The sequence below is a fragment of the Salarias fasciatus genome, chromosome 8 (genome assembly GCF_902148845.1).
Source record: "Salarias fasciatus chromosome 8, fSalaFa1.1, whole genome shotgun sequence".
Classification (NCBI taxonomy): domain Eukaryota; kingdom Metazoa; phylum Chordata; class Actinopteri; order Blenniiformes; family Blenniidae; genus Salarias; species Salarias fasciatus.
This window is the reverse complement of record NC_043752.1, coordinates 12239493-12263777: the sequence shown is the minus strand read 5'-3', so window position 1 is coordinate 12263777 and position 24285 is coordinate 12239493. Positions and strand designations below refer to the sequence as shown.

At 44.6% G+C, this 24285-nt stretch overlaps 4 protein-coding genes across 6 annotated transcripts; 2 read left to right on the top strand and 2 right to left on the bottom strand.

The window, feature by feature from the left end:
• Positions 1-757: 757 nt before the first annotated feature.
• mfsd1l (major facilitator superfamily domain containing 1-like) lies at positions 758-10838 on the bottom strand. The gene is made up of 13 exons (XM_030098438.1): positions 10704-10838; positions 4390-4490; positions 4099-4208; positions 3950-4005; positions 3730-3873; positions 3491-3649; positions 3295-3410; positions 3090-3190; positions 2690-2801; positions 2461-2598; positions 2215-2351; positions 2023-2134; positions 758-1951 (listed from the first exon to the last, which is right to left on the bottom strand). The coding sequence occupies exons 1-13, from the start codon at positions 10723-10725 to the stop codon at positions 1817-1819; spliced, it is 1443 nt and encodes a 480-aa protein (XP_029954298.1). The 5' UTR covers positions 10726-10838; the 3' UTR covers positions 758-1816.
• Positions 10839-13231: 2393 nt separating this feature from the next.
• eme2 (essential meiotic structure-specific endonuclease subunit 2) lies at positions 13232-15401 on the top strand. 3 transcript variants are annotated; one of them, XM_030097671.1, is made up of 8 exons: positions 13232-13723; positions 13822-13943; positions 14033-14125; positions 14208-14332; positions 14415-14490; positions 14568-14683; positions 14765-14954; positions 15038-15401. In XM_030097671.1, exons 1-8 carry the CDS (start codon positions 13309-13311, stop codon positions 15191-15193), a joined length of 1293 nt encoding a protein of 430 aa, XP_029953531.1. In that variant the 5' UTR covers positions 13232-13308; the 3' UTR covers positions 15194-15401. The 3 variants fall into 3 exon arrangements, with proteins under 3 accessions (XP_029953531.1, XP_029953530.1, XP_029953528.1); XM_030097670.1 differs by having other exon boundaries at positions 14030-14125; positions 14418-14490; XM_030097668.1 differs by having other exon boundaries at positions 14030-14125.
• Positions 15398-19971, bottom strand: spsb3b (splA/ryanodine receptor domain and SOCS box containing 3b). The gene is made up of 7 exons (XM_030097667.1): positions 19872-19971; positions 17990-18125; positions 17329-17509; positions 16994-17181; positions 16795-16897; positions 16581-16706; positions 15398-16498 (listed from the first exon to the last, which is right to left on the bottom strand). The coding sequence occupies exons 1-7, from the start codon at positions 19910-19912 to the stop codon at positions 15948-15950; spliced, it is 1326 nt and encodes a 441-aa protein (XP_029953527.1). The 5' UTR covers positions 19913-19971; the 3' UTR covers positions 15398-15947.
• A 178-nt stretch (positions 19972-20149) lies between these two features.
• Positions 20150-24237, top strand: nubp2 (nucleotide binding protein 2 (MinD homolog, E. coli)). The gene is made up of 7 exons (XM_030097672.1): positions 20150-20226; positions 20990-21105; positions 21190-21388; positions 21502-21656; positions 21754-21864; positions 22165-22234; positions 22544-24237. Exons 1-7 carry the CDS (start codon positions 20211-20213, stop codon positions 22681-22683), a joined length of 807 nt encoding a protein of 268 aa, XP_029953532.1. The 5' UTR covers positions 20150-20210; the 3' UTR covers positions 22684-24237.
• The last annotated feature ends 48 nt before the right edge of the window (positions 24238-24285 follow it).

Here is a 24285-nt window from a genome sequence, read left to right as displayed (position 1 = left end):
ACTTGCCCCTTAAGAGGATTAGGAGAGGTATATTTTTAGTGTTTATCTTCATGCTAAACAGAGGACCTGAGCTCTAGGAAGTCTAACCCTCTTCCCTCTTTTCCAGTGAATTTCAGTTGTCACAAGTGTGTCAATACCTGAGGCTGGTGACCAGGTAAACAGGACGAGCAGCTCTGGCTCATCCAGCTACGTGTGGAGATAAGAGAGATGAGCATTTTGATGGTTGGTGGGATTAATTAAAATGACAGCTGGACACTAAGTCCATCCCCAATAACCTGACAATCTGTATTGTTCATCTTTTGATTGTTTTTGACCTTGGGGCTCGCCACATTTAACCTGGCTCAGCATCAGGGACAAAAGGGGAATCTGGATCTCATTGTTATATTAAGAGCCGGTCGGCGCTAAAATAGGGCTGCAGCAGAATTCAGGAGGAGACAAGTCTGTCCAGATAAAATTAGAAACTCTCTAATTTGCATTTTTCTGAACTGCAGTGCTACGAAGTCTTGGAAGTTTTATGTGTCTGCGCTGTGAGAACTCGCTGTCACATTGAAAGAGATTACAAAAATAGCTGCCACCGCGTTACACTCTCAAAGAATAAAGAAGACATGTTATTATCTTCAAGGAAGCCAGTCATCAGTCTTACATCTTTTTTATACCGTGTGGCATAAATCAACAAAGCGGAAAACTTTAATTGTCTCAGTGGCTGGATGTCAGAGGGGTGAGTGTGTTGGAATTGTGACTAAAATAGCATTAAAAATAGAAAGTATACACAGGAGCCCATTTCACACAGACCATTTTTCATTACTGTAGATGAGTCATCACTGTAAAAACATTAAAAAACAAAACAAAATCTAATCTTGAGGCAGATTTGGAAGCATGAGGATGATTAGTGTGTGTTTGAATGGAAATTCATGGTTCTTGAAGCGAGTTTATCTGAAGACTCTCAGCTTAACGACCTGCTTCAAAAAATCCACAGCAGCCTAAAAAACAAATGTTGACGATGTAGAGACCATCCACTGAAGTTAAAGGGACAGCTAAGGAGCTGTGTAACAGTCAGGGACAAAAACACAACAGTGGAGTGAAAGTAATTTATCAGTTATGGAATATAAAAGAAAATGTGTCTGGAGCTCCACCTGCTGGGCGTTTTGTGCATAACATGGCCAATGCACAACTGCATAATGAATTGACATAATTTTGAAAGTTTAGAAACATCCTTGATCAGTCCAATATCATGAATGTTTTTCCACTGTTGAATAGAAAAAAAAAGGGGGGGGGGGGGATCACGAAATGATGAAATGTGCATTGTACAGAGGTTTAGGGTCATTTGCATGCGACGTCCTATCTTGTTTGTCTTATCAACCCTTGAGATGGGTCTAAAATCTGACCAGAGTCTGCAAGAATGACTTCAGAATTGTTTTTTTTTTGTTTGTTTGTTTTTTTACAAAGACACAAATCGATTTATGTAAGATCGAAAAGGTTTTACACTGAATGTGAACACAAAAACAAAGTAATGGAGACTCGGCGATAATAACCGGTGAGGAAAAGGTAAAACCAAATCTTTATCCGTTCCCATCAGTTTGAATGAAATACAAATTTAACAGCTCTGACTTCTACTGTAAACAATGCATTTTGTTAGGTGTTGTTAGTGTCGGTCGACTGAATGACAACGGATTTTCACTTAAAACTGAACTTTCAATAGAAAAAATGTGCAAAAATTTAAATGCTGGGAATACTTTGAGGCAACTGCATTAAAAAAAACCCAAAAACAAACATCAAGTAAATTCTATTTCCCTCATATTTAATTACCATTAAAAACTCATGAGTTGATGGAGCGTGACTGTGCGTCCTCCTCTTCCTGGTCTGAATCTTCCTCGTCCTGATTGAGCGGCTGTCGGTCAGACTCTCTCTCCGCCTGGCCGGACCTCTTGGTCGTCTTGTTCAGGATGCCGCCCTGTACACAAACATTAGGTGAGCGCTGTGTTTACTGTAAACAGTCAGGGAGGAAGCGGCGTGACCTCTGACCTGTCTGTGATCAACGATGTTGAGCAGCACCGAGGTCACGATGCAGCCGATGGTGTTGGCCAGCATGAAGATCATCATCCTCTGCCAGCGCCACAGCGGGATCTTAGTCTCGCTGGACGAAACGTGGAAGAAAAAACAAAATATCAAAGCACAGATCATGACAGCGGGATTAGAATATCAAGTGTACTTTACCTTGATTTGCCCAGAATCTGTCCAACAATGAGATTAGACACTCCGATCCCAACCATCTGTGTGGAGGTAGCCAGGCCCATGGCGGTTCCCAGAGTGGCCTGAGGCACCACCAGGGGAATAGACGGCCACATGCTGGCCTGGAATACAGGAGAACTTTTTTTAGAAAATGTTATTTCTTCTTTCAGGTGTTTTTGGTCATTGACTTTAAAGAGATCAATTCATTTTCAGAAATAAGGCAAATCTCACAGCGGCGAAGGAGTATGTGACTCCGAGCCATATGGTGGAGACCAGAGGAGGGACGAAGGTGAAGGCGAGGAGTCCAAACACGGGCAGTGTGAGGACGGCACAGGCCACTGCGAAGATGCCCCGCAGACCCACGTAGTCCTGGAATAACACACAAACGGGACACGTGCTCACACGCCTTCGCTGTGTGTCTGGTGTGTGAGCACTTTGCTGCACATGCTCGGATACTCACTATGAGAATGCCCACACTGGCTGAGAGGACCAGAGAGCTGTCATAGACAGCGCCCGCCACGTACGCCGCCTCCTTCTGACTGTAGTCGCTGTACTTATCCTGGATGAATTTACTGGACAGGAAGACACAGGACGCGATGTACATTTAAAATGGTGCTCATACGTCACTGACACATGGCTGGTAATTAGTTACATACAATTAAAACAACATTTTATGCAATCCCCTCTTGGATTGCAGATCTGATTTTTATTTTCCAACAACCTTGATATCCCGATCAGACTTGACATATTTATCTTTTGCAGTTGTTACTTTCTTCTATTCTTATTTATTCCTCTCTCTATCTGCACATCGTGACGTTAATTTCTCTGGTGTTCGATCAGAGAAGTTGATCCTTTCTTACCTGGCGTCTGCGATGAAGGGGAAGATGCCGTTGTAAAAGAACATGATCGTGAGCACCAGAAGCCAGTATCTCAGCGACAGCAGCTTCACGTCCTGAATCCTCTACAAACACACAAAAATAAGGGATATCCCAGTGACGCTGTGCTTGTGTTGCTTTGTGGATGATCCTTCATGATCTGGGATCAGTGTCTGCGTTCTCTCCTTACCACTTTGCGGGACTCTTCTTGGATGGCTCCATCGAGGCCCAGCTGCCTCATTCCCACTTTGTCCAGGGCGCTGACGATGACTGCTGAAGTGAAGCCCAGCACGCACAGAAAAGCCCCTTGAAGACAGATAAATACGACATGAGAAACTCTTGCTTGAAAATCTTCATAAACTGGAATTCCTCTTTTCTCGACGTACCACCCCACAGTGTCCACTGCATGCCGTATCTTTCCTCAAACTTCTGAGTGAGGAAGAAGTTCAGGACCGATCCCAGGCGAGAGAAGGCCAGCGTCAGACCGAAGGCCAAAGCCAGCTCCTTCCCTTTGAACCAGAAGGCTGTGATGCGGTTCTGAACGACTAATAATGAAGAACAGGGGAGTTAATGAGGCGGATTCGTCAACGCTGGCGATGCATTAAGGATGTATAAAAGATCTCACTGGTCAGAGATCCGTTGCCTGATCCGAACAGCAGACGGCCTGTGAGCATGAGTGGCAGCAGGTACGGCGTTCCTTTGAAATGAGAGCCCAGCGCAAAGAGGGACGAGCCCAGAACACACAGGAAAGAGAACAGAAAGACGCCGACTGCAAAGAAAAGCGGAGAGAAATCAGTTTAACTGTCTGTTGTGTTGAACCGACTCGCAGATCTGTGCACACTCACAGCGGTTTCCCAATTTGTCAATGAGGAATCCAGCCATGATCACCACGACTGCATTCCTGCAGATAAGAAAGAAACAGCAACTGTGTTTCTCCTCTGATTGGACACTGATCTGCTCATGCACAGTGCTGTCAGGGTGCGATTGTGCTTACGTCCAGGCATAGATGGCGTAGAGGAGATTGTACTGCTGAGGAGTCATCCCCAGGCCCTCCACACAGTCCACCGTCCCATTGATCACTGTAGCGTTGGGACATGTCAGGTTCTGCCAGATGATAAAAAAACAAAAACAGTTGTTAAAAGTTCTTTGCTAAGTAATCACAAACAGTTTTAACAGTATGCACATGTCTGTATTCATATTTTATACAATGTTTTTCCTTTTCTGAAAACAGAACTGTAATACCAGTGACATCTTCAAGCTGGTCTCTTTTCTCGTTCTTACTCACCCCTTGAAACTGATCCTGCAAAACACTGGGGATGTCAAAGCAGAAGTAGGAGCCAAAAGTAAGCAGGCAGTTAAAGAAAAGCACCAGGAAGCGGTAATAAGCTGAAACAGAAAAGGAAAAACAAACAATATACAACAATACTTTGAATATCTTTGCAGACTTTTACAATGATCAAAGTTATATTTCTCTGTTACAGTCAATAAAAAGAAAATAACTTATAGTCACGAGCACTACTGACTTCCTAAGATTGTCACTGATCTTTTTATTTTACAAAAATGAACATTTGTTAAAAAAGTGGCAAGGAATAAACCTAAGTAATACTTGTAATACTTAGTAATACTTGTTTCAATACATCGCCTTCCTATAATGGTAAATAATGGTAACAGGGTTCCTACATGTTTGCCATTTCAAAATTCCATACTTTTTCCATACCCAAATTTCCAGAGTTCTCGCCAAGAACATCAAATAATTTGTGACATTTTAGTAAGCATAGTGCTCCGCGGAAGGAGATACCGGCGCACAGCGGCTGAGTCTATGGCTGCTACTGCTGTGCTCCGGTATATCCTTCCATGGAGCACCGCGCATGCGCAGGTCTGTGTATCAAAACATTATTTTAATGGATTGAAAAGAAAACACGTCTTTTAAAATGTTTTATAACCATTCGGATTTACTTCACGTGCTAATACGCCATCCCCTGGACCACTGGAAGGAGTATTTTGTCCACTTTCGTCAGTCCGGTTCTGATTCCTATTGACTTCCAGCAATTGAGCTAAGCTAACTACGATGCTAACAGCTGAGAACCAGCCACAAAGACACAAAAAAGGTATTTATGAGCTTGTCTAACTTTGTCAATGATAGGGAAAGGGCGTGGGTCCAAAATCTTTCGAGTAGTCATTTAAGGGGGCATTTATCCAGTAGCTTTGTCACAGCTGTGACAAGGAACTCCTTGGTTTCCATCCTGAGCTGTGTTTCTTCCCCATCATGTGGCTCAGCACCGCCGCCTCCCCCATGTTGGTGATGTCGAAGGACTTTATGCAAAGTCTGCATTTTGCTTTTCTTGTCTGCCCGGAATCCTTTGCCAAGCAGCCTTTGTATTTGGGATTTTTTAGCCACTCCTCTGTAGGGCTGGGCACCATTAGATATTTTTCGGGTACAAGTACTTTTTCAATACCTCATGTATGGTACCAGTTCCTGAATGGTACTTTTTTCGGTACCTGCCTTTACGGCGCACAGACGACACCATGACTGCATTTGCACTTCATGCCACTTGGTGTGCTGTTTGCATGTTCAACCTTATTTTACACAGACACCACAGAGGAAGAAGGGCTGCAGGCTCTCTGTGAGGCTCTCTCTGCATGTTGTCAGAAAGAGTGTGAGCCGGTAAGACGTGGTAACATGTTCAATGATGGATGCACCATTTTTTTCAGTAAAAGAGAAGAACTGAACCATCGTTTCCGCGCATGTTTATTGACCACACAGCCACTTTAAGAACCGAAACTGATACCAGTACGCACGTCTCTTGTTCGGTACCAGTATATACCGGAGTTTTCCGGTCGGTACCACTGAGGTACCGTTAAACGGTACCCAGCCCTACTCCTCTGAAAATTTACATCTTCCCATTTTAGCTCACTCATGAGCAGTAACTTGTTCACCTGCCCTATTTCTTCTTCTGTTGGTTTTGCTTGGTGGTTGGCATCCATAGATATCCTATAAGAAGTAGATGCCTTGAGGCCTCAGTATGCTTCCCCGTTGCAGCGACGTCGTTCCTACGCCGGCAACTGAACATATCTTGCTTCAGCGTCAATTGAACGCGCTCCTCTGCAGTTTCACCGCCAAGCCGCTAGGCAGTCACAACAACAATGTGGCTTCCGTAGCTCCAGCTTTTACCTAGACATAGATCTATAGACATAGATATCTAGACACACGTGCACTGACTGAACATATATCTGCATATATGACATATCTGGTGACACCGGGCTGTGGTGAGGAGAGGCTGAGCGGACCATGATGAAATATTGGTGAAACTAATGAGCTTTTGGACGATTAAAGCCGTTTTAGGAGCGGCTATACACATAGCCCGGTCTGCTAACAGTGCTAACACAGCTAACAGTATAGGATGTACAGGATGTGCGCCGCTCAATTTTGAATCTACACTTCTCCCGAAGCACTGTTCGGATCAGAAAAGCATACGGGGAGAGTTCTACTTCATTCTATAAACAACACGAAAGCGGACCAATCACAGCCCTTGACGTTCACGTCACCACTCGTCGCTTCGACACGAAGTCAGTATTTTTGGCAGGTGCGCGTCAAGCCTTAGCGTAGGGCCAACATAGGGCGCGTCGCAGACGTTGTAGGAACGATGTCGCGGTGACGGGGAAGAATACTGAGGCCTTCAAGGCGGAGTCAACAACATCGTTCACTGGCAGCCATCTTTGGACAGCACTCCGGGGCGCTCTGTGTAATCTAAGGGAAGGTGAGTGATTTACACTAAAATACTCGAAATTCTTAACGGATTTACAGACGGTTTGATTTATTACAAACGTTATGTTGCTATGATTCAGATTAAATGTTAAAATCACAACTTTTCTTTTTGCATGCAGTTAAATATCTACTTGTCTGATGTTTATAACAAACCACGTGATTTGAAAATCGAGCGAAAATTGAGCAATCAACAGCTATTTCAAAGTTGACGCTCAATTGACATTAAAGGGCAACTCCGGTTTTTTGATACTTGGACCTTATTTATAGGTGTGTGCATGCTCATATACTCACTCAGACAAACATCGTGCAGCTCGGAGTCCTTCAGAAGTTATTTAGATCCAGCCGATGTAGCGGGGCCACGGCAAGGGAGCTTCAGCGCGGGACATAATCTCTGCAAAATCATTCAATTTGGCTATATTTTTTCATCCATTGCCAGTGTTATCATAAAGTCAGCTCGTCTACCGTCTTCAGGTGGGTCAGCTTAGGCCTGGGCGATATACCGAAAATTTATCGTTACCGAGATTTATCACGATAACCGACGTCATTTTTCCCATGGCGGTAAATTCGGTATTTAAAAAAAGTCCGTTTTGGCTGTGTAGGCGGGCTGTGTTCATGTCCCTTTAAGACGCTGCACTACGCGACTCCACCAACTCCTGTTTAAAATCACAGTAATCAGCAGAAGAAGCTGTCAGCAGAGCAGACAGACGCTGTTTGACCCTCTGAACATCCGAACCAGCAGACACTCTGGACACCTAGCATGGCGACATGCTAATTTAGCCGCTAGCGGCTACAGGCTAACAGCCTGCAGGGCTGCAGATTAATGCTGGTCGACCGTCCCGGACTGTAAAACTCCTCATCAGCTGATTGGCTGATATTTCCTGCAGAAGCTCCTCATGCTCTTTTATTGAACAGGCTGTATGTTCTGGTGTTGCGTTTGTTTATATCACGCTGCATGTACAGCTCCGAGTCCTGCTCCATGTCTTCTCCATTTTGGAGTTGCTGTGTCAGAGTAACAGCGCCATCTGAAGGCGTGGTAGTTGAACTACATCGTTTTGAGTCCTTGTTATGTTGCGTGGATGTAAATATTTCCTGAAGTGATGCTGTGTGGACAGGAAACTGAGAAGGAGATTATAAACAAACAAGTTGGGCTCATTTGTAATTCAGGGACAGGTAGACGTCCAGTCGTGTTCCATTCTCAGCTGCTGATAACGCCACATCACACTGGAAACATCTGGAACCACGTACTATTAATAATTTCCCATGGTCTTCCAGTCATCGGATTTTCCCGAATGCCCACAGAGAAGACATTTACATTAACAGCAGAGTTCTGTCGGATTTGGACGTCTGTTGCTGTGAAAGTTAGGACACATAGATATGTTTTGTACCCTAATATTGATAAATCTAATAGGATTTCAAGAAAATTGACCCCATATCATGAGAAATAAAATAATATTTGCACCACCTGAGCCCACAGTAAACTGTCATAAGTTTAATCCAGTACAATAAAAAGCCCCCCCCCCCCCCCCCCCAAGTAGTTATCGTCCATTTATCGTTATCGAGGTGAACTGCTCAATATTATCGTGATATTGATTTGAGGCCATATCGCCCAGCTCTAGGTCAGCTGACAGTTTTCGCTTACTTAGCCACAATTAGCTTGGATGGGAACGTTGGAGCTCCTCTCCCCAGCAGAAAGGCACCGAGTCTGCCTTGCTGTCACGGCGCCCGGGTGTCTGACTTGCCGGGAGGCTGCATAAAGTCAGCTCGTCTACCACCACGGTCGGACAGCCAGGGGTGGCCTGTGCGTGGGTCCAGTCGTCCGCCTGTGGAGCCCGACCGGGCCTGGAGGCTGAGCCGCTGGGTCGGGGGAACCGTCCACCACGGCGGCGGCGCTGGGCGCCGTGCAGCGTGGGGGGGCCCATGGCGGCCCCGGGTTGCCTTTCGATCCGGGGTTGGATGCTAAAAGCTCTGCTCTGCTCTGATAGGATCGGTTACGCTTCGCTCTTCTCCGACACCGTGCTAACTTAGCCACAATTAGCTCGAATGCTGGAGCCTCTCCCGTCCGCCGAGCCGCAGCCAGCACACAGTGCTCCTCGCCCGGCTTGGAGACCTCCAGAGACTCTCGGTGAGGAGAGACTTCCAGGAGCGCCCCGCAGCCCGCACGCAGTGTGCCTCCACTGGGCTAACTTAGCCACATTTAGCTCGGATGGGAACGTCACGGAGCTGCTCTCCCAAGAGAGGCACTTTGAGTCGGTCTCGGCTGTCACGGCACTCGGGTGTCTGACTCGCCGGGAGGCTGCAGCCCCCCGCCCGGCACGGCAGCGACTCAGAGTGCCTCTCTGCTGGGGAGAGGAGCTCCAACGTTCCCATCTGAGCTAATTGTTGCTAAGTAAGCGAAAACTGTCAGCTGACCCACCTGAAGACGGTAGACGAGCTGACTTTATAACACTGGCGATGGATGAAGAAATATAGCCGAAATGAGCGATTCTGCAGAGATTATGTCCCGCGCTGAAGCTCCCTTGCCATGGCCCACGCTAAATCGGTTGGATCTAAATAACTTCTGGAGGACTCCGAGCTGCACGATGTTTGTCTGAGTGAGTATATGAGCATGCACACACCTATAAATAAGGTGCAGGTGTCAAAAAACCGGAGTTGCCCTTTAATGTGATGAGTGAGTGAGCGGCCCTGTCCCAAGATGGCCGCCATGTGACGACGCTAGTCCCCACTGGGTTACAATGGGCATGAGCCATCTGACTTTGTATATATATATCTATGTTGGCATCCAGTTTACAGGTGCATTGCTGCCAGCCTGCCACTTACCGGACCGGAGTGCAATGGCAGCTGAGAAATCTGCCCAAATGTTTTCCAGGACCGTAACCGTCTGTGTGCTCTCACACAAACATTTTTAGCTGCTACCAACAGATCGATGCATTTCCCTTTTTTCTATATTCCTTTTCTTTCTTTCTTTTTTTGTTTTTTTCTTTTGTTTTTTTAGAAAATATAACAATGATAGAAGTCTTGGAAACATGAATATTTTTCCATACAATAGTTTAAATTTTCCATACTTTTCCAGATCTGGAAAATTATAAAATCAAATTCCATACTTTTCCATACTTTCCATACTGTGTAGGAACCCTGTGGTAAGGATATTCATTTTAAAATCTGTCTTTTCATATAGTAAATGTGTGACTGGAGGATTCAGGAAGTAGCCCTTCCTGTTACTCTGCACCACTGAAGTAGGAGCAGTTTCCAAAAGATTGATGACCACTGGTATAAAGCATATCAATAGTACAAAAACAAGAAAAAATGTACTTTCTATGAGATAAAACAAAACATCTGCAAGTGGAGCAGAGAGAATTCACGATGTAGGGTTGAAATCATACATATTTCACTAAAAACATAATTTCTACATGACTAGGTCTTATACAAAGTTGAATTAGAACATTTTGTGCTGAAATGACATAAAACCACTTGATACCAGTTTTCCCTGATCTTAACAACTTCTGACCAAATGTCTGTGGACTTTGAAGCGAATTAGCACTCACATATTGATGTCACACAATAATCAATCAAATATGAGAATAACTAATATTCTTTTTAGCTCGTGAAACCTTTATTACTGACTTCAGTGGAAAAAAAGTCAAACGTCTGTGTAAGTCACATGAGGTTTTACCTACACTTAAGCACAAAACATGCTGAATCAGAGTTCAGTGGCCCAGATATTCAGGGAAGTGTTGTGTGTCTGGAGACAGCTCTGCTGCTTAGCTTAGCGAAAAAGAAAAATAACATGGAGACTGAAGTACATTTCAAGAAGCTACTCTTTTAGCCAGACTTACCTTTCTCCGCTGGCTGTGCCATAGTTAAAAAGAGGTTGTCGGTTAAAAAATACAGCTTGTAATGACCATGTTTGGCTGCTGTTTACAAAAACAGTCTGCAGGTTAGCAGCCAGCGACGAGGTCGCCTCTGCCTCTGTCGAGAGAGTCAGCAGACCGCAGATTTTCACACTGCCTGGATGGAGCTGGTTCCATCGAGAGGTAGGCGTGATAACTAGCACACGGATTTACAAATCTGTGCAGACATTTCCGGACCTTTTTTCTCAATGTAAAACTTTATTGACAAAAAAAACCTGACATGTTCCCCGACGGAAAGATATTTTGCCTGATCAAAAATGTGTAATGCAAGGGCTTCTTTGAGTTTTATTCAGATTTTTTTTTAAATACTGCGTCGTGTCCAGGTATACTTGCAATCAAGGCATTCTTCAGAAATATCAATGAATGAAAAATACACATAGCGGCATTTCTTTTCCTGAAATTTTTCATAAGAGACACATTTCCACATCAACGTTTTATTTTATGAAAATGTGTGTTTTTGAGAAAAAATGTTCACTGAAAACTGCAAAAATTTTATTTGGAATCCCAATATATTATTATAAAAAAAAAATTACTGAGAGAAATCGCTACAATTGCACATTTTAGGGTCTAGGTGCTTTTGATAGTTTTCCCCCCTCATATTGGCATAATCAGATTCCAGAAATTGACCCTTTCATTTTTCTCGCATTTCTCAAAACAGAAAATTCGACGAGTTTTATTGTTTTTCTGCCCTGAATGACAAAACGGATCTACCACTCAATGTTTCCCTTTTGACTGGTGGGCGTGGCTTATTCCAACTTTTACTCTCTTTATTGTTAAAAATATTCCTCCATGTCAGCCTCCTCAAATCAGTCTGCTGCTGTTGTGTGTCATTGTAATACCAAAGTTTTACCACCAGATAGCGCACTGATACACACATTCATGCCTAATTATGGTGGGGTGATTACATTACAATGTCAACAATAAATTATACGAATCTGTTATAAACATCTCTTCTAAAAATATGTAAAGATTAGCCCTCTTCCTAACAAGAACATGAAGGGAAACTACTGTTTTCCTTCATGTTTCCTTCACCTTCTCATTCAATGTTTATTCTTCTTCTTCATTTTCATGGCTATATACATCATAGATTGACACTAAAGGCATCAAAACTATGAATGAATGCATATGGAATTATGTAATAAATAGAAAGTGTGAAGTAAGACTGTTTGCTTTTTTACATTTCTCACAGTAGGCACCATTTGCTTTATTGACAGCACTGCAAACAATTGGCCTTTTCTCAATTTCACATGAATTTTAACTTTCTTGGTTAAAAGATAATATTTGACCTGGCCAGGCTTTGAGGAGCAGTTGGTTAATGGATTATCTGGGACAGTGCTCAGGTCTCTGAGCGCGTAGCTGCGTGAATTTAGCTCAAACAGCTCACAAAGCAGTGCAAAAGTCACAAAGCCTGAATTTCCTCAGTTTCAGTTTTTTGTTCCCCTTTCAAAAAAGGAAGTTGATATTCTACTATGTTCTTTGACCTTTCTAAGAATCACATCTGTGATGGTTTGATCCCCCGTGTCCTTTCAGCTATGGCAATGGCAATGTGCAATAAATTAAGCATCATAACTTGGTGAAATTTCCTCCGAACAAGATCTCAATTATTGACTTTACAATTTTCAGAGGCATCACAGTTTACCACAGTTGAGGTTTCAGTTCTTTATCTGCTGTAGCGGTCAAATGAGAGCTAAAGAGTAACAGAGGTCAAAAGGTAGGTTTCGTATCTCTGGCCTCAAAGTGTCATTCAGGTTCATTCGGGGTCATTTGGGGTCATTCATGCAGCCAGAATGGATCAAAAACACCGAATGCATGAGCTTTTTCTTTGATGTCCAGTTCTGTTCTAATGAATACTATTTGAATATGAATCATTTGTATATTTAGATCTACAACGAGTTATGAATTTCAGCATCGCCTCAGTGAGATGTGGATGGACAGCAGATCCAGACAACGTTGGAAACCAAACAGGCCAACCAAATCCTGGATTTAATATTTCTTTTTGACCAGTGACTATATTTATTATGAAAAGGACAACTGCTGATTGTTAAATGCAGTTTGGAGTCTAACAAAAGGGCAGTAAAATAAAGAGTATACGCATGTGTGCATAGTAGTAATACAACCGACAAACTAACAAAGCGCACCTTGTTTGTTTAGGCTGCTGTTTCAATATTTACACCCTGAAAATTATTATAAACATGAATCAATAAGGGGAAATGGATCTCAGCTCATTCAGTCCCTGGTTTATCTGTTTAGAGATTTAATCCAATCGGGGAGCAACAGATTAGCAGGTGGGCAGTCCACCTGGTGACAGCTGCTGTCTCTGTCTGCCTCCTGCTGCCTCCAACGAAACATTTATAATCTGTTCACTTTTCTTAGTTCTCTCAAACATTCTAAAACGCGTTTTAAAAAACGCGTGCATCGCGTTTGAGCAAGTTGTCCCTTCGCGGCCGCCGTCACAGCCATGTAAAGCCATGTAAACAAGCTGTGTTTGTTTAAAGCGTGTTTTCGTGGCATGTTTCCCTCCATATGAGACATGTCAGCTCCGCGCCAGGTTAAAACCTGGGAAATTTCTGCATCCGAGGACAGCGAGGCTGAAACTGAAGAACTCCGAGCGGATCGGAGCTCCGGAGACCAAAGCGAAGCTCTGTTCCCATCATCAGCAACAAAGACCCGGACCCCCTCCTCCGCCCCGCTGTCCCCTCCACGACCCGGGACGTCCGCAGCCACCCCGAGTCCTGCAAGGAAACGCCGGAGCCAGGAGGAGATCGAGGCGGACAGACAGCGAGCGAAGGAGAGGAGGGAGGCCAGGGAGAGACTGAGAACAGCCAGGGCGCAGGAGAAGGAGGGGAGGAGGCAGGAACAGCTGAGGAGGAAGGAGGCTGCAGAGCGCCTCAAGACCCTGAGGCCAGAGAACTACATCAAGACCCTGACAGTCTGCATACATCCAGGTCATCAGATCACTATTGAACATACCAGACCATTTTCTATTGGTTGAAAGCTTCATCAGATGTATTAACAGAAACTTTTGTATGTATCCCATCATCAGCTCTGCTGCAGCAGCATGGATCAGACCTCCTGCTGGACACCCTGGCTGCCTACGAGTGGAGGCTCAGCATCGAGAGCCAGCGGCTCACCCACAGCATCGCCTGGACCAGAGACGTAGCTCAGGTCTGAAATTACAGACTCAGACATCCTAAAAGAAGTGTTTTGTCGTGACAGTTTCCATATTTATGCTGGGATTGTTTTGAATTTAGCAGGAAGACGAGGGTGAAGCTGTTCTGGAGGAGGAACAGATGCTGCTGGTTCTGACCATGGCTGATTTCGTAGATCTTGTGGTTGCTGTGAACAAAGTAACAAACATTTTCAGTCTCTTCAGACCTCAGAAAGACAGAATTTTCTTAATTTCACATGGCGATCCCTGTTGCACCACAGACGCTGCACAGTGACATGCAGGAGGCGGAGGCTGAGGCGGGGTCCCTCCTGAGTCTGCTTTCTGAGTGTCTCAACCGTGATGCAGCGAAGGTTCTCACTCTACTAGTGACAGACTCGGATCACAGGTCACTGAACACTTCATAATTCTGAATGTGGGAACCTCTGATGAAGCTAATCTCCCCTGACGTAATGGATTCACTCTGCCAGCAGGACAAACACTGAGCATTTCCGTGAAGAGACACTGCAGTCCAAGTTGGGGATGAACAATCTGGACATCGAGGAGGTCAGTTGGATTTGATAAGAAGCTGCTCTTTTATTGACTACCGAATGTATCACAGCTGATTATGTACTTCCCTCCAGGTTCGGGTGTATCTACAGCTTTACAAAAACATCTCGCTGGTCTTTGTGGATGGCTGGCAGGACATCACTGACCATGTGTGCGCCGTCACCAAAGCCCTATCGAAGCGTCCTCTCAAGTATGAAAACCACTTTTCTGTACTTGATTTCAAACTATGTCAGTACTGTAAATAAACAGCAGCTGGGTGTGCTCCCTGCAGACTCCTGGCAGAGCGTGAAGAGCTTCCTTTCTGTGTGGACGGCTCGTGGGCCAGCGGGGTGCGGGTGGAGAGGGACGGCTCGGGGCTGGTTCAGGTCTGGGCCAAGCAGATGGAACAGCTGAACAGAGTGAGCCCCGCCGTGGCGTCCTCTGTGGCCTCGGCGTACTCGTCTCCTCAGCTGCTGCTGCAGGTACAAACACCCTGACGTTTACCATGACCTCTGTCTTTTCTGATTTGAATGAATATCATTGAGCCCACTGGGTTTGTTTTAAGGCTTATCAGAGTCTGGACCGAGAGGACGACAGGAAGCGGCTGCTGGCAGGTCTGTCAGTGAAGAGTGAAGGCAAAGAGCGCCGCATTGGACCCGAGATATCAGCCAGACTTTACCGCTGCTTCACAGCCCAGAATCCAGAGCTGGTGTTGGACTGATGGTCTTAGTGAAGAACCACTGTGAGGTCGTGCAGCACTGAGTTCATCACACTGAATCACCAATTACATTATTTTTCAATCAGGTTTACAACTTAAAATAATGCCTTAATGAAAGGAGTGGATGGTTTTTTATTTTACATAATTTATATTGTCAAAGAAATGACTTGGAACAATGAACTGCATTGTGTTGTATATAAATAAAGACAGATCTGAACATCTGCAGCAGACTTTGTTTTTAATTTATTTTATCTTTATAGAATTACCTGAGTAAGAAAAGTCATAAACAAAAGCAGAACTGTCAATAGAAAAACAGCGAAAAAGAGCAAATCCTAATCATCTAATACCTGAATTTAATGCTGATTACAAAAGCTTTTCACAGTATCAAAAAACAGCTTTGTCCCTCTTGGAGTCTATCCCTGAGAAGATTGTTTTTTCTCCTTTCTTCAGGGTCTAATGTGCCTCTGCAGGAAGGCTGCCCTTCATCCGTTTTATCTTTTCAAACAAACCAAAGAATTAAGGAAAAACATGATAAATACCAGCTTGGTGAATAATTTGGCTAGAATGAAAAATCAATCTAGATGATTGTTCTTTTCTTCCTGTTTGATAACAAAACCACTTAGGTATACAAAAATTGCACAAATGATTTTAGCAAACGAGTGGCTCAAATGTTGGCTACAGCGTAACCTTGAATGGAGGGAGGACCTGTGGATGGCAGCGGTAGAGCAGCTGAGTGCCGAGCGCCCGGACGTCTCAGTCATGTCCAGCGGCTCCTCTTGCACTGGTAGTCCTCCGGCTCGGAGCAGCAGCTGTCGTAGTCGCTGCTGGGAGGAGTCGGCGGGCAGCGGCAGGCGCCGAAGGGAGGCGACAGCTGACAGGGGCAGCGTAGGCAGGGGACGGCGTCGGAGAAGGGGCTGGTGCAGGGGCTGGGGGAGGCGCAGGCACTCGGGGTGGACACCGGGCTGGGGGATCGGGGACTGGGCGGCAGGCTCATCTCCTCCAGGAGATCCTCGGGGAAGTCGTCCTGCTGCTCTGAGGCGTCGGGGTCACTGCTGCTGCTGCTGCTGCTGCTGAGGGTGAAAACCCAGCCGAGCTGCAGCTGCAGGAGGAGGCGCAGTCCTGGAGGTAGCTGTAGTGCGTTGAGGATGTCGGGGCAGGAGGGGAGGATCTGGCGGACTCTGGTGCAGCACAGGTACTGCAGGGAGGTGGGGGTGTAGCAGGCACGGATCACCTTCATGCTGCTCTTGGCTGCCGTGGAGCACACCATGGGGTAGAACTTCTTGTTCTGCAGCCTGGTGGCAGCGACGCCTGCTTCAAGAAAGGTGAAAAATAAAAAAAATGTAGATGCTCCCTCAAATCACACGGGATGAATAGAGCGTGAAGCACGCACCGATGCAGCGCCGGTTCTTGTAGAAGGTCAGGGTGCCGTGCCACGTGTCCAGGTGCACGCCGATGATGGAGCCTTCACCAAACCGAGAGGAGAATTTCACTTTATCGCCTTTGTGTTGGAGAAGACCTTCAAACGTAAGATAGAAATTACATCTGCGTTATTTCTTTACAAGTCACTTCCAAACTTGACAGTAGTGGCTGAACTGATCTCCGACCTGTGTAGGAAAGTCCCCAGCTGTCCTCATCGTGGCCGAGCAGGCTGCCAAAGTTGTACCTGAACTTGTCCAGATTCATCTCTGCCGTCCCAATTCCTACCATCTACAGACAAACCGGGCCACCAGAACAGACAGCTTGACTCGAGAGATGGAACGGCTGCGCGGTTCATTCATCGCTAACGGCGCTGCCTCAACGTACCATGTCAGTCCCGTAGACGGGAGACGTCATCTTGACCTCCCAGTAGTGCTGACCGTCCGAGAGCTCCTTGGTGCCGCGGATGGCCGCCGTGCCACAGCTGTAGTCGGAGTGAAAGCTCACTTTTCTGTCGTCGCAGCTGAGGAAGGCTCCGGACGACTTAACGTGCTCATCCCACACCCAGTCGAAATCTGGAAACACACCACAGACAACAAGCAGGACATCAGGACATCATTGCACGAGTCTTTTCAGCCTCATAGCACTAAGCTTGAGCCTTTTTGTAGAGGACCCTCCTATGTCGGTAAAATCCATGACTGTACTGATGTGCTGTTGCTCACCCTGATCCTCCTCCCCGCAGAGGCAGTCACTGATGGCGCTGAAACCTATGCCGAACTCTTCCTGTCGCTCACAGCGGCAGAAAGACTCCCCGGTCACCGGCTCCGTGCTCGGCAAGGCCTCCTCCGCCAAGGCCGACCGGGCGCCGTCCAGGCAGTCCTCCTCCATGGCCACGTCGCTGATCTGGTGGAACACAAACACACTCAGCATCTTGAGAGTCCGCAGAGGGGATGGAATTAGTGCCGGCGATGCCGTTTCTCCACCTTTCAAAGACTCGACACGGTATCTGGCACACGGAATGGTTTATAGAGTGTTGCTGGTAAGGGAAGTCAAACGTTCTAGTAAGTAAAATGAGACGCCTTCCAAAAATACTGGAGCTCCTGTCCTCGCCTTTGGAGAGCTGACCATCGCTCACATGTCAGCAAAAGGACAGTCCCAGTGGAAAACTACTGGCCCTGGGGCAGAAATGCTGTCTTTCTTTATCAATGAATCACTAGTTCTAAGAAAAAAGTAATCATTTCTTTCCAACACCAACCAGAAGCTGCCTGTATTTGACCATATATGTAAGTTTGATTGTGTTTTGAAGCCTTTATCCCACTAGTTTGTCAACCCATTTTAAACTTTTGCCATATTTGTTTTACTCCGGACAACTTCGGATCTCACCTGTGTCATTGATTGGCCTTCCCTCTCCTGCGTGTCCACCGTCTGGATCGCTGCCATGGCATCTGCCTCTAGCCGAGGTTCACCCCAGGCCAAATGCCGCGCGCGGCCGTTCCTGCCTCTTCTCAGCATGGCAGCTCTGCGGACGGCCGAAAACAAGACCTGAGGACCAGCTGGCACACCCACGCGAGGCCACGAACATTATTGTTTATGTCAAGTGAGGTCAATGCTCGACTTGTGAGTCACGTTCAAATTGCTCTTTGTCTTGTTTGTTACAGAGTAATGATTGTTTGAAACTTTAACAACATCGTCTGAGGACACAGTTTACCACAAGGCCACTTTTGTTTCAAGAAAACACTTCAAATCTCGCACTGTGAGGAGGTTTAACGAATGGATTGAACCTTTTCGGGGTTGAATGATGAAACGGAATCACATATTTTTATTATTTCCCGATTTTATCTATGATGACAGTCACCTACAAAATGGTAATTAATAATTCATTTACTCTGTATTCATGGTTTTGGTCACTTCCATGCAGATATAATAAAGAACACATGCTTGGTTCTGATAAAATCTAAAACGCAGGAGTTTCACAATGTCAGATAAACTGTAGTAGGAATTAATAATTAATTAATATTTTTCCGATCACTCCACAAGAGTGAGAACTGCCACTCCTTGCCTTTCAGTTCCTCAAACGTGCCACAGAGCTGAAATGAGGTCAATTCAGACTGCTTTAAATAGCAAACGCTGGCTTCAGGCATTTCGTCAGTGCAACAGTGAGTTTAATGACCTGAACATTCCTTTGGGCCCTTTCAGTGAACATGAAGCCACAGGTAATATTCTACAGGTCTCTGTGTGGTCGCCTGACTATTTCTATCTGTCCCAGTTACAGTTGGCAGCAGGAAGTCTTTCCACGCACATGTTCAACCTTTAAACTGAGCCTTCTGCTCTGTGACAGCACGTCTGTCAGGAGAACCGGATAAAGTCACCTGACCCGGAGACAACAATACCCAGCAGTCGCCTCTCTTCTGACCTGCATCCTGTTTTATCATCACCTGGCAAACAAATGGGCTTATTCCATTTTTTTTTTTTTTTTATTAAACTTTTGAAATGAACCCAGCAGGCCAATGATTAACAGCAACATGCACAACAATGCAGACAGTTGGAGCAGATGAACTTCCCTGACAATGCAATTTTGCCTTTTTATGAATTATTCACAAAAAGTCCAATTCCTCAAATTACTAGAACATTTTGTGAAATGAAATGTTTGTTTTTTCTCCCCCTATTTCATTCAACAAAAGTCCACAACAGTCAAAATCAGGTCCTAATCCTTGAAGTTATGTATACAAATAGCTAACTAATTTCAGATTGTCTTTTTAACTATTTTCTATTTTTTAATGAACACTTCACCTCAATCTCATACAAAATGTTTGGAGATTCCAGACAGGACAGCAGCTGGTTGCTACTTTGTAAGCAGGTGCACATGAGTGCCTTCAATAAAGATTAGTCAGTCTGCAGCTACTCTCGTTTTAATTGGGCCTTACCCTACATACTCCTGCTGCATCATCTCAAGCTACAGCACGTCTGCCAGTGTCTGAGCTGATGGATGATACGAACACCATTCCCACTGGAGTTCAACAGGTGAAAAATATATGTTCCAAAATCAAATTACTGTCTGAGTGGGTTTGTTCTCTTGTAATCCAGTTGTATTTACACCCACAGCTCAGTATGACTCTGTAAATCTCATTGTGTGTCATTTTAGATATTATTCAGTGAACTCTTAGGGCTTTTATGTTAAGCAAATTTCTTCACTTTGCAGCTCTATCTCACACACAGTCTAAACTCCACTATATAAGCATCTAAATTGCAGTCATGCTCCTCTTACCTTGCAGTAGCCTTTCTATACGCTGTCTTGCAGTGGCTCATTTGAAAGCCAGTGTGCCTCTAAATCCACTATATGTGACAGGTGCAGTTTGCACTCTGTTCCACTTCTCAGAGATGAAGGTAAACATTACAGCTCCCCGCCTTCACCCTTCTTCTATTGGACAAGACCTGCATGGGGGTGGAGTTCATGCTGAATCATCTTCTTGCAGTCTATTGGTTAAGACGCAGAAGAGGGCGGGGCTTAGATCTAAACTGTCAAATCATTGCCCAGAAGGAGCGTGACGATACCGGAAGATATTCACCACATCAGTCAGTGTGTGCGTAATCCCAAATCCAAAATATGGAGCAAAATAGCGGTGAGTTATAATTTTCTTTTCATTTTATGTACAAAGAATTCGCTGTTACAATGTTTACCGAACAGCATGTTGTTTGTTGTGACATTAGAGGTGAGTTTTCATTGTAAGTCCTACCGCATCTATCTTGGACCGACTCTCCACAGCCTTCACTTCAAACGAATGTCTCTTATCTCAACAAAACATGATCTCCTCTGAGTTACAGCCTGTTACGCTACCATTTTTGCTACAATTGTTTATCTTTTCAAGCAGCTAAATGTGTTGAAAAAACACTTTCTGTGTCGCTAAACGAAAGACACATGCACTCATTTCCCGTGACATGTCAGGTGTATCGGATCAACTGGTTTTCCTGTTAACCTGTGACGAACCTCCTTTAGTGTCGATTGTTACTGCTACCAACAGCAGATTATGAACCCCAACAGAAATCTGTAGCTGTTCCTGTGGACGCCGTTTAACCACGTTTACAAAGGAAAGGTTTTTAAGTGTTTTGCCTTTTGTGTCTTTTAGCAGCTATGACGCTAAAGGAAATCGGTCAACAGTTAACACGGAAACGAACTAATCCGAAACACCTTTCAGAAGTTATAATACATTGTTCTCACCTCAAGGTGTTCTCTACACATCTCAATATAATGCTTCCAGAATAAAGACTCACTGGTGTCCATGTGATTAAAGTTAGGAGTAAGATTTTTATTATTGTTCTGACTTGCTGAGAGGATCTAGTTTCTTCTGTGATAAAATAACCCTTTTCTCTCTTGGTTCACATCAGATGGGAGCTTATCCCAGGTCCAGCATGTTGTGTTGGTCCTGTCAGGGAAAGGAGGTGTGGGTAAGAGCACCATCACCACAGAGTTAGCTCTGGCTCTCAGGCACGCTGGGAAAAAGGTAAGCGGCTGGAGTCGCTTTAAATATTACTGTTTGTTGGATTCAGTGTTGAAGCTGAGCAGTTTATAAAACTGTGACCATCAGGTTGGCATCCTGGATGTGGACCTCTGTGGACCCAGCATCCCCCGCATGCTGAGTATGGGCCGGCCCGATGTACACCAGTGTGACTCTGGCTGGGTGCCAGTTTACACCGACGCTCAGAAGAGTCTGGCCCTCATGTCTATCGGATTCCTGCTGGAGGACCCAGATGAAGCAGTGGTTTGGAGGGGCCCCAAAAAAACCGGTACAACTGGTCCCCCATACTTTGGAATAACTTGATGGTCACATAATTCAAACTAAACTAGACTGTGTTGCACGTTTTCAGCTTTCTCCTTGTCTGAATTCTCTTTCTTCCAGCTTTGATCGGACAGTTTGTGTCAGACGTAGCCTGGGGAGAACTGGATGTGCTCCTCGTGGACACACCGCCGGGGACGTCTGATGAACATCTGGCAGTGCTGGAAAACCTCAAAAAACATCGAGTGGATGGAGCCATTCTGGTCACCACACCTCAGGTACACAAAACACTCAGAAATCCAACTGGTGGCGCACGAGGAAATCAAACCTGTTCCATACAATAACCAATAAAACCGGGTCTTCTGTTGTCTGTAGGCGGTATCGACGGGGGATGTGAGGAGAGAGATCACTTTCTGCAAGAAGACAGGCGTACGGATCCTGGGAATCATAGAGAACATGAGTGGCTTTGTTTGTCCACACTGCTCCGTGAGTGAAGATTTAAAGAGGCCAATATCAAAACACTGATGTTAATGGATGGAGGACTGTCTAATCAAAGACTGCGCTGCAAATGTAAAAGGTGCATCTCAAAAGAAACTAGAATGCAAAAATATTTTTTAAACATTTTAGATCACAATTTTTTAGGCCATAATTATAATTCAAGATCTTAACTGTCAAATTAACTGTGACCTTCCTGAGAGGAGCTCACTTTTTGAGATGCACCTTTATGTTTGTGTCATTTTATTACAACCAGGTATAAACAGTATTTAAGACTTTATTCTTTTTCAGGAATGCAGCAACATATTCTCAAAGGGAGGCGGTGAAGAGCTGGCCAAACTGACCGGATCAGTGTTTCTGGGTGAGTGAAATGCTTGTAGTGTTAGCCTGCAGCCACAAGGTGTCGCTACACACCGTGAGAGTGAACATCAATCAATATCTCTCAATCAAATGAATACTTTCCCTCTGCGGTTGTGGGCTTTGTAGATTAATCTCTTGAGTGTTTATGCAGCAAATCCAAGAAATCTAAGAGATTTAATCTAAGAAAACAGCCGTCTATAACAGAAATTAAACGTACAAAAAGTAGTTATTGATTTTGAGTTACTTTAACTATCAGGCAGCTGTCACGTGTTTCAAGAGTGGCACTCGTGATTTTAATCTTCTCTTTCAGGTTCTGTACCTCTGGATCCTCTCCTCAGTGCCAGTATAGAAGAAGGCAAAGACTTCCTGCAGTCGTTTCCTGACAGCGCCACCTTCAGTGCAATTAGCAGTATTTCCCAGACCTTGCTGAACAGCCTCCAGTCAGACTGAGTCAAAACTCACATGCTGTGCATTAAAATGCTTAAATACAGTATTGATCATTGTGTTGAATAATGTAGACTATAACGTATAAAATATTTACTGTTCCCCCCCAAAGGTGGACACTATTTGCAGGTTACAGTCCTGCTTCAATTCAATGTTTCTTCTGATTTTATGGCTGAATGATTCTGCCAATTTTTCCAAATAGACTAAAAAGGTCCAGCAGTAAATTTCAAGCAGGGACATGCTCATGCATATGAATACAGGAGTAGAAGGTTCAAAAGGACTTTACATTATTGTTACAGAACATAAAACATGGAATACGTGGGACTCTGGCCTTATGGAATCAAACTTCCTCATATCTGCTTACTCAAGAGCATTGACAGTCCAAAGTGCAGCACAGCCTTTGAGCCGTCATCCGAGTGCTGCATTTGCAGTTTTTGTGTGAAGACTGTCAGGCTTCAACATAAATTGTTACAGGAAAAGTTCTACGCAATGGCAACGGATCCTTTTGTACACAGTTTTGTAATAAAATGATTACTTAAGCTTCCTGTGTGAGACTCTAAATGGTGGCGATGCATTCCTGAAATGACGTTCTGTGTTTGGAATCCAGTCACAGCTAAGTTGGAGTAGTCTTTAATTCAAGTGTGAAAACATTCACGTAGACACATCAAGAAAACGTCAACACACCAGCGGTAATACAGGATTGGGAATTGGCGCTTCGATAAACTGCATCAGCAGCAGCTCCACTTTTAAAAAGTCAACTCCAGATCAAATGGAAGCAGTTCCTGTATGAAACACGGCCGCGCTCGTACACTTGATCTGTTTCGATTCTCTCTACGTGCTACAACATACACCTTCGATAGTCTACTTGCATCTTTGAAACCTGACCCCACTTTTTTTTGGAAGGCTTGCGCAAGATTTTCTTCTTTTGATCTGGATTATATCTAGAAAAAATGAGCCTGTGATTCAGGGTCAAACTCTTAACAGCAACAAAACACTGAAACCCATGCAGGATTTTAATGGCTGGAATGTAGAAGAGATGGAAATACAGCAACAGATGAGCAGAGGAGGAGGACAGAGGGGGTTGAATAAGATCGGAGAGAAAATGATGTGGAAAATACAATTGTGAGACCCGGGAGAGGGCGCACACACCTTTAATGCAAACAGCAGTACTACAGGAAAAAACACTGAAGTTTGAGAATGTTTGCGTAATGATTAGAATACAGCTACACACACAACTCCCACTCCACCAGCAACATACTAAAGGCAATCTCAATTATTAAACCAAGAATTACATCCAGAGGAATTCCAACCACTTATCACAATTACCCCACAGTGCATTAAATCTATCTATATATAGAGATATTTATATGTCTGTATATAATCATATATGTGTATATCCTGGGAATTAGATTTTTTCCTGCATTAGACAGTTCAATGAACAATTTCTTATAAATAAAATCGTGGAAAAAAATCTTTAAGTCCATACACATTTCTTTCTGTAAATAGATCCTGGAGATTAATGCAGATATTGTTTTCACTCCCATGTTGATCCGGGAGGACGAAGAAAAAAAAAAAAAAAAAGCTGTGCGGCCCTTTGGTCGGCTCTTT